Source organism: Oculina patagonica, chromosome 1, assembly GCF_052425735.1.
Source record: "Oculina patagonica isolate OP01 chromosome 1, crgOcupat, whole genome shotgun sequence".
Taxonomy (NCBI): Eukaryota; Metazoa; Cnidaria; class Anthozoa; order Scleractinia; family Oculinidae; genus Oculina; species Oculina patagonica.
The window spans coordinates 23383930-23398608 of record NC_135758.1 but is presented as its reverse complement, the minus strand read 5'-3'; the positions used below and the strand labels follow the sequence as shown (position 1 = coordinate 23398608).

Here is a 14679-nt window from a genome sequence, read left to right as displayed (position 1 = left end):
TAAGTAATGTTGATCTGATTATGTATTTCTACTTTATTTTCACCCCAGTGCTGTTACAAATTTAATGGACGAATGACGTGTGTACAGTCAGCGTTTAATTCGTGTAGAAAGTATATTTTCCTAACTTTACAAGCATTAGTAACTTGTGAGATGATAAATGTATAATTATATAAAATAAATCACATATATGAACTGCCGTGGAAAGAACGAAAGAGAATTATTTCTTCGCAGTTATATTTCAACGTAAGCGGAAAATGTGTAGGCTTATATTTCACCCCTCGCATTGAAATATAGCTGTGCAAATCGCACTCTCTTTCATTTTTATCCTTTTATTAAATGGAAATGATTTGTTTTAAGAAGTATTTTTGCCTTTAACCGAAGGAAACGTTTATTTCATTAATTCATCCAGATGATTACAATGTTTTTTTACAAATATTTAAATCAACGATTTTTTGGCTGTGGCTTTTAAATCGAGTAATTGGCAATTTAGAAAAATTACATCGGTTCGGCGCATATGCAAGCTTTGATGTAAGCCCACTCAATTCCACTATTTATGAACCAAGAATAGATCGTTCGGACAAAAGATGTTTAAGACTAATTTAAACATTTTCTTCCTTGAAAGTATCACGGTTCGGCGCGTATGCAAGCTCTGACGTGAGCAAACTCAATTCCACTGTTTATTAACCAATAATAATCGTTTTGAGCAAAGTATAATTTCGATGTTCAATACTAAATAAGATATTTTCTGTGTTTTTCCGTTGACATCTTCTGTGAAAGCAAGACCGCCATATTGACAGAAAAAAACGGAATAACAATATTCTAATGGTACGTGCTAGTTTACCATTACAATAACTGTTGGTCGAGGACTTAGAAAATCGCTTATATCATTGTGCATCGTTCACCCTAACTGTTTATCCTTCAAATTGTAAGCACTTATTTGTCGACATCTTTAGAGAAGCAAAGGCGTATGTACGCATTGCAGTCCTATCAGTGGCCTAAGGGGCCATTTTCAACGTATACTTTATTATTACAATTCTACTTTTGCGTATCAAGTGTCGCTGAAACACAGCTTCACGTTATGCAATCGAAAACCACTGGAATGTGAATTTTACTCGGACCAATCAACTCAATCGTATCCATGAAACAAAAATATATTTAATGAATTCTTGTATCACAACTTGGATGAAACACACTAGAGTTGTTTTTGAACTTGAAGTTGGTGCCGTGGCGGACGCAGAACTGGTCGAGTGATTTATTTTAAACATTCAAATCATGAAATAAAATGAAGTGAAATAATAAATGAAAATATTTCGCTTTTCCGCAGAAGAAACAGATAAGTTCCTTTATAAAGTTATCAACTGTAAGGTCAGGATGGCCGAGCGGTCCAAGGCGCTGCGTTCAGGTCGCAGTCTACACATGTAGGCGTGGGTTCGAATCCCACTCCTGACACGAACATTTTGTTTTTACTTAAACAAAAAAGTCATACCCCAAAAATGTAAAAAAAAATTAAGGAAACATATTTTAATTTTAACCTTTTAGTTGAAAAGACTACAAAGTTTGAGAACATTTTACTGATTTTACGGAAATAAATAAAAGCACATGAACTCCTGTTTTGACCTTTGGAAACTCTCTTTCTGAAAGGACTGACTCAGTAATATCTTTGTTGATTATGTTTTTAAAGCGTCAAAGTCTTGTAATGATTCCTGAAACCAGACGGAGGAAAAAGTGTCGATTTGGAACGATCGTGACAGCCTCTTAACAATGGAAGTTATTGTTAAAAAGCTTATAACCAGCCGTTCTTACTTAATTAGGTTATTGACTGACATCTTGACATGATTAATTTGGACATATTTCTTTTGGTCTCTGGACCAATCAGCTTGCGAAAGACTGTTGTTGGTGACTGAAGTTTTGATAACCTGAGTGTAAGTCAGACTTCAAGATGACTTCCGCGTTGATAAAAAAACTACTTAACCAGTATTCTTTCATCAAGACCTCGACGTTCTGTTGCTAACTCCGCCTTGGACTGAGCTCTCGTAGAAAATAGGTGGTCAGTTTTCACTTTATCAATGTTGATCTCGTTATTAAACTGTTAAAATTTGAATACGGTATAAAAGGGAAATTTGAATACAAACAGGAAAATTGATCATGAGATGACTCGGCAGATGGTTTGTAGCTTTTATTGATCTTTTTTCATTTTGGGTTTTAAAACTAATTTCCAAACCGAGAAGTTTCTTTATCATCAACGAGATAAACGTCTCTGACTTGAAAATGGAAACTTGGTTCTGGATTCTTGGCTGGTTTCTTTCAATACTGACCATAACTGGAAATGGATTAATTATCTTCCTTGTTTGCAATAAACGACAGCTTCGCACCAAAACCAACGCGTTTATTGTTTCACTTTCAGTGGCGGATTTCTGCGTCGGTTTGACCGCTGTTCCCTTGTTGTTCTCCTCCAGGAAGACTCAGTCAGAAGATCAGCTACCTGCTGACAGGAAACATTTTGTAACCTGGCTATTTATGGAGGCGTCCGTGACGAATATGTGTAGTCTGGTACTTGATCGCTACATGGCTGTTGTGAAGCCTTTAAAATATTTAACGTTTATGAAACGCTGTCGCGTTACTGGCGTTATTCAGATGGTCTCTTTATCCTGGGCTTTCCCAGTTGCTTTTATTATTAAGTCATTACTCTTGCTTAGTTTTTAATCAACTGTTATAATTAGTATTTTAACGTGGCTGTCTTTGATATTTTATGAGTTTTTTCCAAGTTTTATGTTAATCTTCTGTTTTGCTGCCATGTTACGCGTTGTTTGTAAGCATGATCGAGCTGCGCGGACATTGGCGAAACAGTTACGTTTTAACAATCATGCTTTGTGTAAACCTCAGGAGAAGACGGCGGTTAACATTATGGCAATCGTTATGGGAGTATTCCTTGTGTATTGCGGAATCAAATTGCGCTGTGGCTTCATAATACTCTTAAATAATCACATTGACCAATTATGTAATGTTCTACATCTCCAAGTACTTGTTGTGGCTCTGCTGTTAATCCTTTAGCTTACGCTTTATTCAAGCGGGACATAAAGAAGGAGCTTCATAGACTGATCTGTTTTTCGAGATTACAAAAGCGGAACTACCTCAGTTGATTTATTCATACTCATAGTAGGTCGAAATAAGCTGTTCCTCACGAGCGAATCCCAAAAGAGATTTGCGTAAACTGACGGGTACTGGCAAAAAAGAAATAGATTGTTGTATAGGAAATACGATTGCATCTCAGGTTACTACCCCCCCCAAAAAAGGAGAGGAGGAATTAAAAATAAATTTAATTTTTTAAATTTTTTAGAATTCTCAAAATTATAAGTATTAATTGTATTTTCATTTTTAGCACTTTTAGGATTTTTACAATTATTTAATGTATTTTCATGGTGAACCTGGAAACTACCTTTTAGCGAAGTGTTCTAACCATGTAAAATAAAGTTATCTATCTATCTATGTAGAAAAATATGTACATTGTAAAAAAAATGTGTGAAAAGTTAACTTTATAAAAAAGGTAGTTCATACATCACTTTTATTTACTCGGATTACAAGAGTAGCTACTCATTAAAAGCTAATTTCTCCGAGAAAGAGAGATAAAAAAAAATTAAATAAATGAAATAACTAAAATAAAAATAAAATCGTTTGTAATATATATTAAACTACTTTTTAAATGCATCTAGTTTAATCAAACCCTGGAAAGAGACGTTAATAGTTCTTTGATGAAAGTTGGATATTGACGAGCATTTGTAAATATAACCATGTATACATTTACGTATTTCTACATTTTGACGGAAGATTTTAATAAATATGGTAATTATTCAGTTGATTCCTTGAGTTTACTTCTAAACTTTTTTTCTAATTTATTCTCATCGAAGCTCTGTATCTAAACGACTGCTAGGTTTTTTTTTCAATTGTGTCAGTGTAACACATCACAACCCAAATAGACGGAAAACGCAGCGAAAATTAAGGATGCAGATGAAGTTCCTCTCGCTCTTTGCATATGGAAAGGTGGTTTTGTATGTTGTGTGCTTTTGCATAATTTATGCAACAGTGAGCCATTTTGCACTTTCAAAGAAAGCATTACGATTTTATTGCAGTACTTCCTTTAGACGGTGGAACATGAAACTTCGTGGACTGGAAATTAATAAGCCCGCGTTTTTAGCAGAAATGTTGCTAAGTAACTTCATTGCTTTTCTATTTTACGTTTCGGTGTTTCTCTTTTGGTTCAAATAAAAATAAAATGCTGCTGTCAGAAGTGGGATTCGAACCCATGCCTACATGAGTAGACTGCGACCTGAACGCAGCGCCTTAGACCGCTCGACCATTCTGACACTGTGATACACGACAAGATCAACTCAAGGAATCAACTGAATAATTACCATATTTATTAAAATCTTCCGTCAAAATGTAGAAATACGTAAATGTATACATGGTTATATTTACAAATGCTCGTCAATATCCAACTTTCATCAAAGAACTATTAACGTCTCTTTCCAGGGTTTGATTAAACTAGATGCATTTAAAAAGTAGTTTAATATATATTACAAACGATTTTATTTTTATTTTAGTTATTTCATTTATTTAATTTTTTTTTCTCTCTCTTTCTCGGAGAAATTAGCTTTTAATGAGTAGCTACTCTTGTAATCCGAGTAAATAAAAGTAATGTATGAACTACCTTTTTTATAAAGTTAACTTTTCACACATTTTTTTTTACAATGTACATATTTTTCTACATAGATAGATAGAAAGATAACTTTATTTTACATGGTTAGAACACTTCGCTAAAAGCTAGTTTCCAGGTTCACCATGAAAATACATTAAATAATTGTAAAAATCCTAAAAGTGCTAAAAATGAAAATACAATTAATACTTATAATTTTGAGAATTCTAAAAAATTTAAAAAAATGCAAATACATTGAATACTCGTCTACCTGTTTTGACTGGTAGAGTTAGTAACCTGAGATGCAATCGTATTTCCTATACAACAATCTATTTCTTTTTTGCCAGTACCCGTCAGTTTACGCAAATCTCTTTTGGGATTCGCTCGTGAGGAACAGCTTATTTCGACCTACTATGAGTATGAATAAATCAACTGAGGTAGTTCCGCTTTTGTAATCTCGAAAAACAGATCAGTCTATGAAGCTCCTTCTTTATGTCCCGCTTGAATAAAGCGTAAGCTAAAGGATTAACAGCAGAGTTTAGAACCACAACAAGTACTTGGAGATGTAGAACATTGCATAATTGGTCAATGTTACTATTAAAGACTATCATTAGGCCACAGCGCAATTGGATTCCGCAACATACAAGGAATACTCCTATAACGATTGCCATAATGTTAACCGCCGTCTTCTCTTGAGGTTTAATACACAAAGCATGATTGTTAAAACGTAACTGTTTCGCCAATGTCCGCGCAGCTCGATCATGCTTACAAACAACACGTAACATGGCAGCAAAACAGAATATTAACATGAAACATGGAACGAACTCAAAAAATGTCATAGACAGCCACATCAAAACACTAACAGCTGATTTAAAACTAAGCAAGAGCGATGATTTAACAATAATGAAAACAACTGGGAAAGCCCAAGATAAAGAGACCATCTGAATGACGCGACGGTGCTTCATAAAGGTAAGATATTTCAAAGGCTTCACGACAGCCATGTAGCGATCCAGTACCAGACTACACATATTCGTCACGGACGCCTCCATAAATAGCCAGGTTACAAAATGCTCCCCGTCAGTAGGTAGCTGATCTTCTGAGTGAGTCTTCCTGGAGGAGAATAACAAGGGAACGGCGGTCAAACCGACGCAGAAATCCGCCACTGCCAGTGAAATAACAAACACGTTGGTTTTGGTGCGAAGCTGTCGTTTGCAACAAACAAGGAAGATAATTAATCCATTTCCAGTTATGGTCAGTATTGAAAGAAACCAGCCGAGAATCCAGAACCAAGTTTCCATTTTCCAGTTAGAGGACGTTTATCAAGAGACTTTTTGTTGGAAAAAAAGATATATTCACCCCAAAGGAACAGAAGTTATGTTAAAACCATCTGCCGGGTCATCTTATACTGTATGTTAAATTTTCCTGTTTGTATTTATAATTCCCTTGTATGACATTCAAATGACAGAATCGTTAATAACGAGGGTAATTGATATTAATCAATTGCCGCAAAATTCGCTGGAAATTTTTTCTTGTTTTTATGAATTGTCCAAGGCGGAGATAGAAATAGAACGCAGGAATTGGTAATCCAGTTGAAATAAACTTCACAAATTATTGGCTAATTTTCAATAGTGCGAAGTGATTAAGATAAAATATTGAAGAAAGGGAAGTAGGACAGACTAGCTGCAGCACATTTCTTCCACGAATGAGAAGGGTTTTTTTTAATTTGACAAGGAAAAGTGTGATATTGTTTTTTCTTATTGCTTTCATCGCTCTCTTTTTGTATAAGTATTTTCAGGAATAATAATAGAATAATAAAATGAATGCAAATTTTAAAACTTTTAATGAATGCAAATCTTTCGAGAAATCTTACACTTAATCCATGTAAATCATTATCGCGTCAAAATTTATTGTCAGACAAAAACCAAGGTAATGACTCACTTGCCTGCTATAGCTATACATCAGTTGGTCAGGATGGCCGAGCGGTCTAAGGCGCTGCGTTCAGGTCGCAGTCTACTCATGTAGGCGTGGGTTCGAATCCCACTCCTGACAGGAACATTTTTTTTTTATACTTGGACATCCTCGGAGACCCAGGGGCAGTTAGTGGGGGCGAGGGAAACGCGAAAAAAACTGCGGGAAAATAGAAGTTCGGCATAGAAAAGTTAGAATCACTCCAACTTTTCTATGCCGAATTTGCCTGAAAGCATACAAATTTAAACAAATTTTGAATTTGAACAAAAAAAAAAAAAAAAAAAAGAAAAATTCCAGTAGTATAGAAGTGTGCCGTCACTGGTCGAAAGTTATGATCGATGAGAGAATAGACCATGAAAATGACCTAACCTGTAACGCATGCGCAACTTAAGCTCGCGGCAATCTCATACCTTAAAATTTTATGTTACGATGGCCTTTTAGAGCGGTTCATTTTCGTACGAGTGTCAAAAGTATTCGCGTTTTCTTTGGTTTTGCGTTACTACGCAGAGTGATTGGTGATCATTGGTTAAAAAATCTCGCGCCCCCTTTCTCGACCAATCAGAAGTAAAATCAAAACCAATCATGACTCGCCCCCACAAATTTACCCGCGCTTCGCGTCGTGTATTTGCTTTGTGTTTTGATTGGTTCACTGGGTTGTCTGTGTTCTTTGTGATTGGCCTAAGTGAGAACTTTGGTTTTGGTTTTTGAAAACCACTGGGGATTTCTTGCGTTTTCCATGTTATGACGACACATTATGACTAGGATCCAGCTCCCTCCCAGCTGGCATTGCCATAATTGCACGAGTCATAACATCGCCTTTTCAAACAGGAGAAAAGCGCTTGAAACTACTTGATTCTTAAGGACACTTCATCAATTCGCTTCTTTTATTAATCATTTCTTCGTTTATGCCAGGAATGAGCAGGGATATTTTTCCTTTTTACATTGGGATAGTGCTTTGTTGTGCACAAAAAAAAAGAGAAATACGACATGTACGAAAAGGCAATTAGACGAACGAACTGAAGGGGCACCTTTATTATTATCAGTTCATTAAAATTCTTTATTAAGCAAATGGAATACAGAATGCAGAACGTACGTAGCTTACAAATCTTCGGCAAGAGAACTTTCTCCAAAGCGCCATTGAGTCACATCCCAGTTGGCTCAAAAGATGTAAAAGCACTGCTCCTCGCTTGTAACATTATCTTTTCCTCCTAAATTTTCAGACAAGCTCCTTGAGATATTCTTATTTTCTCTGCAACTTTCCTGCTCTTAACTGACTTGTCATTTTACAGTATAACAGTGCCGTAAGATGTAATTATATTTTGTATGACATATTTTTAATTTTCCACGCGTTGACCGACAGATTTTTTTAAGCGACGTCAAGAGAACAGGGCCGTAACTAGCAAGAGGCAGGACGAGGCACTTGCCTCGTCGATTTACCAAATATTGTTGGGTTCCCCAGTTGAATGTCTCGCCCTCTCTGAAACTGACACTGAGGGACCCCGACCTACTGAACATCCCTCGTCTCGGCAGTCTGGGACGGCCAGGAGAAAACTCTCGATTCCCTCGAGAGGAACGGCTCTTTTCCTAAAAACTCGGGCTATCTAGAATGACTGAAATTAACCGCAGAGTTACATGAATTTACGTTCTTTTGTATTATAGAATATATCATTCTTTTAAGCTCCTTCTTAACGTCTCTCTTGAATAAAGCGTAAGCTAAAGGGTTCACTGCAGAGTTTAGAACCACAATAGGAACTTCGAAATAATGATGATTACAATGATTATTAGCAGCTTGGTTATCGAAAGCTAGCAGAAAGCCACAACGCAAATGAATTCCGCAACACAGGAGAAATACTCCAATAACGATTGCCATTGTGATCACTGCAGCCTTCTCTTGAGTTTTATGTAAGGCGTGGTGGTTAAAACGCAACTGTTTCGCCAATGTACGCACAGCCCGATGTTGCTTGAAGACAACATGTAACATGGATGCAAAACAGAAGATTAACATAAAACTTGGAACAACCACAAAAAATATCATAACCAGCCAAAGGAAAACATTAATTACAACAGGAATTTTAAAACTAAGCAAGAGTGATGCTTCAAACGTAACAAAAACAACTGGGATTGCCCAAGAGAAGGAGATCATTTGAATGACGCGACCTCGCTTCATAAATGTTATGTATTTCAAAGGCTTTACAACAGCAATGTAGCGGTCCAGTACAAGACTACACATGTTCGTCACGGACGCGTCCATGAAAAGCCATCGTAAAATGTGTTCCCCGTCAGCAGGTAGCTGATCTTCTGAGTGGGTCTCCTCGGAAAAGAAAAACGAGGGAACAGCGATCACCCCGACGCAGAAATCCGCCACTGCCAGTGAAACAACAAAAGCGTTGGTTTTGGTGCGAAGCTGCCGTTTGTTGCAAACAAGGAAGATGATAAATCCATTTCCAGTCAAGGTCAAGATCGTAAGAAACCATCCGAGAATCGTGAACCAGGTTTCCATTTTCCAATCCTTCTAACACAGAACTTGTGTAATCACCTCCAAACTGATCTATATTAAAGCCACCTGCCATTTGAGTTTTCCTTTTTGTAATAAAAATTCCCTTTCTAACATATTCAAATGAAAGATTGACTGATAATCATTTTTCAAATGTTTAGTGAAAAGTTGTAATATTAGTATTTTTTGCTTTTCCGTTTTATTCACATCTCAAAGGAGAATATACTCCAACTGAGGCAGTAGTACAAAGATATAGACCATCGGAGACACGTTATATTGCAGTTGAATTTTCTAAGGAGGTTAGTTCAACCGACGTTAGCTGATTAGCTTTTTTTTTAACTTCAGCTGTCCCTTTGTAAGTTTAAATTTAATAAAGTTATTGATTGACATTTTGACACTATTTGAACATCTTCTTCTGTTGGTTTAATTTCTACATAAATTGGACATCCGTCTCTCTGTTGGCTTTCGAAGCCGACAAATTTTTTTTACTGGACATTCAAAATCATCAATTTCACTATTAATTATTTTATTGACACCAACAGCGAACAAGAGCATATCTGGTTTTACTACACATCTCAGTTAATCATTACCCTGATGCTAGACTTTCGTAGATTGTTCTCGTAAAAACAGGATATTGTGTATTAGCAGTGCTCGTTATTTGTTTTGTACATATTCAATATGCTACTAATAATAGGGAAGTCACCAAAAATATGCCGCTAGATTTAAATAACCATAATAATGATGTTTGAAGTTTATTCTAATAGAACAATAAAACTGTCTTCAAGGCCCTTTAGTCAACGCCAAAATTGTTCCCAGCACCAAAGGGACGGACCATTATTTTCTTGGGGGGGGGGGGGTGAGTAGGTACGAAAACGTTTCCTCTTCAAACGATTTTCGAAATGCAAACTTTTTTTTGTTAGGGGGGTAGGGGGGTAGGTGCGAAAACGTTTCCTCTTCAAACGATTTTCGAAATGCAAACTATTTTTTGTTATACATATCGTGTTTGCAAACAATTTATTTTGTCTTTCTAGGCCCTGCAAACCTTTTTTTAATATTTTTTATATCCCCCTCCAAAAAAAAAATGGTCCGCCCCTAAGCGCTTGTAGTGACTTGTACCGGCCCTTGTACCACAATATTAAAAAATTTTATTTCCCCCCCGGCGGGAAAAATTATTTAAATAAATTAAAAAAAAACCCCCCAAAAAAAAAAGAAAAAAAAAAAAAAAATTCCCTTTTAAAAATTTATTTGCGCCCCGAATTTGAAAAAAATTTAAAACCTTTTTAAATGGCCCTTGTACCAGTTCAAATGCTAAGATAAGATAAGATAACTTTATTTATACACGGTTTTCCATCAGTCAATTAAGTTACTGGACTATCTACCTATCTAACTAACTACAAAAATTTAATAACAACAAATTCAAAATAACAAAAGAAAAGTCTGCTTTTCATGGAGGCCGTGTCTAAAATTTACTTACAATTGAGATATTACTTTAAACTGTGCCGAATTAATTTAGATTTGAAATCGGCCAGTGAAGATGCTTGTCTTAGGTCTTCAGGTAAGTTGTTCCACAACTGAGCTCCACTGTACGAAAAACTTTTCTTGAGAAAATCAGTTCGAGGTTGTGGAAGAACTAATTTGTTTTCGGTATTCCTTAAACGATAAGCACTAACATCGTCACGATATACGAATCTTGATCTCAGATAATCAGGAGTCATACCATGTAATGTTTTATACATTAGGATAGACTTCTGTTCTAAACTTTGATAAGTGTCTTCGCCACCCCAATGTCCGGAACAAATCATCTAAATTACTCAGTAATTTAGATGATTTGTTCATAGCTCGGTCATTATAAAACACGCAAAACTTTCGATTGATGTATAGCAGTATCATTATTAAATTTTGGTATGACTGGCTCATGGTGCACAATGCTAGTTGGCCTTAACCATGGGAAAGAATGCACTTATGGTGAAATAATACTATTTTAAGAAATTAAATTTATTTATTGTGCCTAAACAAGCCTTGATAACACTGATTACAAGAACAAATAAAATTATGCCACCAATTTCTATTTCTTAACTGGGTTGTATGTTACAGTTGTTCATTTAATTTATAACAAACTCTTGATCCATAACTACAAATAAATATGACTAAACTTTCAGTTGCGTTAAATGCCAGCTAGCAAAACCATATATATAAAAGAGAAGTAACATCATGGTAAATAGAATTTGCAGAAAGGTTTTTGTACCTCATTAACAACTTTATACATGAATGCAAATTATCACATCCTGTTTCAAGCAGCTATCAAACAACTACAGTCCCTGTGAAATTTCTATAGAACAGGACACTTAACATCTTTGTATGCAGCTCACCCTTAAAATATGTCGAATGAAACACTTTTTAGCCAACACTGACAGGATGTGTGAGAAGTCTACCTAATAACATTAGGTTACATAAACTGTGTTCCTTATTTATTCAATAGTAACTTATTGCTTCTGTACCTTTTAAGTGTAACAACTACATATTAAAAGCCCGGGGGGGGGGGGGGTACTCCCTATAATGGCCTATACGGGGAGGCTCCACCCGAAAGGGGTACCTTTTTTAGGCTTTAGGTGTATAAAAGGGTAGAAGTTTCAAAAGTTTTGGTAAACGAAAGGGTATGAAAATCCGTCATTTATGTTTTTAACTGGGCCTTTAGTTATAATATTTCGAGCAGACGCACTTTATGGCTGTATTATTTTAATTAATTTATCTATTTTAGTCTATGCCATGTCTTTTAGGTATATGAAAGGGGTACCTTTTTTCATTAAAAGGTATACAAAAGGGGTACAATTTCTGTCAAAATGGTATATAAAAGGGTAAGGGGTAAAAGCTTGGGGCGGAGCCTCCCCGTATAAAACTTTTTTGAGTGCCCCCCCCCCCCCCACCGCCCCGGGATTAAAAGTTACATTGATTGATGAATGATCCAAGGCATAGTTAAGAATTACTGCATTTCAATGAGTCACAAAAAATTACTTTAACATTTCTGCCAACTCTTCTTTGTACACTCCAGTACATTCACTGATAGCGTTTTTGATAAACTTATTAACTAAATGTCCAGGCAAGGCATTACTTAAATTAAACTGAGAGTGTGTTTCCAAGGCATCGTACAGTTTCAATGTCAGTAGGGACATAGAAGTCTGACAAACTGGATGCAGTTCTAAAAAATAATCAGTCTGAAATAAACTTGCCTCTGAACGCTTTACAAGATGATCATCTGGCACATCAGGAATGGCATGGGTTTGTAATGAATTCCGTATTTTTTCAATGATTTTCCTCTCCTCCAAGGTTAGAATCTGTTTCAAATGTTTCTGTGTTGCAACACCAGCCACCTTTAATTGACCATTGACCCAACACAGTACCGGACCACCTGAGTTGCCAGAGTTGAGGGAGCAATTCAAAACAACCATTGAATGACCTGCTAAGGTTTTCTTGGAACCAGAGACATTGCCACTTACAAAGAGAGCTGTTTCTTCTGTATGGCTCATGGGATAACCAAAAGAAAAAATTGACATGCCTGGTAATAATGACTGGCTGGACAGCTGCAATGGACAAATTCCACTTTGCTCTAAATTGAGATCTGGACAAAAAAGTAATGCCAAATCTTTCCCCGCATCATAGTAAGCAACCGTGCAAGCCAGTTCACCAATGGCTGCATTGGAAATTCGGATTTCATGACTCTCTGTCTCATTTAAATAGGTTTCAATCACATGCCTATTGGTAATTATAAAATGATTATGAACTATAAACCCTGAGCCATGCTCAATTTCAGTACAACTAGTGGCTAGCTCATACTCTTCTTGAATATCAGCCCTTTGTTCATCAACCATTTGCTTCTTTTCACCACATTTTTGCCCTCCTTTAGGGTACTTGAATGCATCAACAAATGTCTTTATGTCAAAATGATCAACTGCTTGCTTTATATCAAAAATGTCATAAGTCTGGTCACCATCATTTCCATCTTTCTTCACTGTGGCAAGTATATCTGTGTCCCTCAAGTGGGCACCAGCAAAGCAATCTCTCACTCTGCGCTCTGCCTCACTTGCAGAATATTCACGTAGACGTGGTTCACCACCTGTATCACATGTGGCTTTCTGATATTCTTCTTTTAGATTATCTCTGTGTTCATCAATTAACTTTTTCAATTCCTCAGAACCAGGCCCTTCTTCTGGGTATTTTTGTAGCAGTTTTTTCCCATTAAGTTGAAGAAATGCTTTGTGAATATCAAAAATATCATAATCACTATTAAAATTCCTATGACCATTTTTATCAATTTCGACAGGGACTACGCCAGAATCTCTTACTTCATTAAAAGGAATGGACTCATAATAACAAGCACACAAACGCTTCACTACTTCTTCGTGGTGATATCTACGGAGTGTATGTTTTACATTTTCCTCCACAGCAGCAGCAGCTTCGGCATATTCCTTTTCTAAAGTAGCTCTTTTTTCACTGGCTTTTTTTGTTGCTTTGTCCCAACGAGAAACATCATGATAAATCTCAATAATGTCGAGGGGTTTTCCACCTGACCTTAAAACTAGCCATCGATCTTCGGCAAAGTTTCCAGCAAAGCAGTCCCTCACTCTTCGCTGTGCAACAACCCAGGAATATCTGTGTCGTCGGTTTGGGTCAGCAGTGGCTTCCTCAAGCTCTCTTTCAATATCAGCTCTTCGTTTTTCAATCAAGTCTTTCAGTTTATCAGATCCCGGTCCTTCTGTCGGGTATTTTTCAACACATATCTTTTCATCAAAGTTAACAAGCGCATCATGAATATCAACAATGTCGTAAGTTCTCTCGATCATGCGTCCTCTTTCATCAAGTTTCACGGGAAGCGAACACGAGGCGTACGACCCGGCGGGCAACTCACCAGCATAACAACCATTTAAACGCTTCGCTGCTGTCGTAAAATCATATTTTCGAGTTTCTGGTTTCCCATAAATCTTGACCTTTACACAAGCGTTTAGAGCTTTTCTTCCCTCGTCGCCAAGAACACCACCGTTGTGCATTTTGAACGTTTACGTTTTACAAACCTGAACAATTACAATGGACACGTGGAAGCAAACGAGAAAAGAAGAAATCAAAGGCTCTATGAGCAAAGTCGTGAATGTGGTATATTATAAACTGATAGCCCAGAATTAGCCAAAATAAATTTTAAATGTCTGCTGACAAACAACATTTTTTGTAATTGTCTATGAAATCTGCTAACATATGTCACAGTTGAGTCATGTTTAAAATTCTAGCTGGTAAGTGATAAATAACCCCATATTCTAACTGAAAACTAACCATCCAGTAGTCCATCGAGGCCTTCTAGCTAAGCAGCTAAGAAGAGCTTAAAATAATTAATGCTGAGAGAGACACGTATAGTGGTAACAAGATATGAGGTACCTTAAGATGCTGCGAAGCTGGTAATGGAAAGAAGCTAGGGATTTTTTTCCACCAAACTGTTTCACGTTTGCTAAAGGGTTCTTTAATTAATAACCAGGTAGCTCAG

General features: G+C 36.5%; 3 protein-coding genes and 3 non-coding genes across 6 annotated transcripts; 2 read left to right on the top strand and 4 right to left on the bottom strand.

The window, feature by feature from the left end:
- Positions 1 to 1365: 1365 nt before the first annotated feature.
- Positions 1366 to 1449, top strand: Trnal-cag (transfer RNA leucine (anticodon CAG)). The gene has a single exon. It is a non-coding gene; the product is annotated as a tRNA-Leu (tRNA).
- A 2828-nt stretch (positions 1450 to 4277) lies between these two features.
- Trnal-cag (transfer RNA leucine (anticodon CAG)) lies at positions 4278 to 4361 on the bottom strand. Its single transcript has one exon. It is a non-coding gene; the product is annotated as a tRNA-Leu (tRNA).
- A 632-nt stretch (positions 4362 to 4993) lies between these two features.
- On the bottom strand, positions 4994 to 6121 carry LOC144661726 (octopamine receptor beta-2R-like). Its single transcript, XM_078522549.1, has one exon. It carries the CDS (start codon positions 5986 to 5988, stop codon positions 5119 to 5121), a length of 870 nt encoding a protein of 289 aa, XP_078378675.1. The 5' UTR covers positions 5989 to 6121; the 3' UTR covers positions 4994 to 5118.
- Positions 6122 to 6655: 534 nt separating this feature from the next.
- Trnal-cag (transfer RNA leucine (anticodon CAG)) lies at positions 6656 to 6739 on the top strand. Its single transcript has one exon. It is a non-coding gene; the product is annotated as a tRNA-Leu (tRNA).
- A 1499-nt stretch (positions 6740 to 8238) lies between these two features.
- Positions 8239 to 9289, bottom strand: LOC144661717 (trace amine-associated receptor 1-like). Its single transcript, XM_078522539.1, has one exon. It carries the CDS (start codon positions 9156 to 9158, stop codon positions 8256 to 8258), a length of 903 nt encoding a protein of 300 aa, XP_078378665.1. The 5' UTR covers positions 9159 to 9289; the 3' UTR covers positions 8239 to 8255.
- A 2568-nt stretch (positions 9290 to 11857) lies between these two features.
- On the bottom strand, positions 11858 to 14253 carry LOC144649251 (uncharacterized). The gene has a single exon (XM_078508717.1). The coding sequence runs from the start codon at positions 14192 to 14194 to the stop codon at positions 12161 to 12163; it is 2034 nt and encodes a 677-aa protein (XP_078364843.1). The 5' UTR covers positions 14195 to 14253; the 3' UTR covers positions 11858 to 12160.
- Between the last annotated feature and the right edge of the window lie 426 nt (positions 14254 to 14679).

Excerpts from the sequence above, each read along its gene's own strand:
- LOC144661726 (XM_078522549.1), bottom strand. The coding sequence starts at position 5,988 with ATGGAAACTTGGTTCTGGATTCTCGGCTGGTTTCTTTCAATACTGACC.
- LOC144661717 (XM_078522539.1), bottom strand. The coding sequence starts at position 9,158 with ATGGAAACCTGGTTCACGATTCTCGGATGGTTTCTTACGATCTTGACC.
- LOC144649251 (XM_078508717.1), bottom strand. The coding sequence starts at position 14,194 with ATGCACAACGGTGGTGTTCTTGGCGACGAGGGAAGAAAAGCTCTAAAC.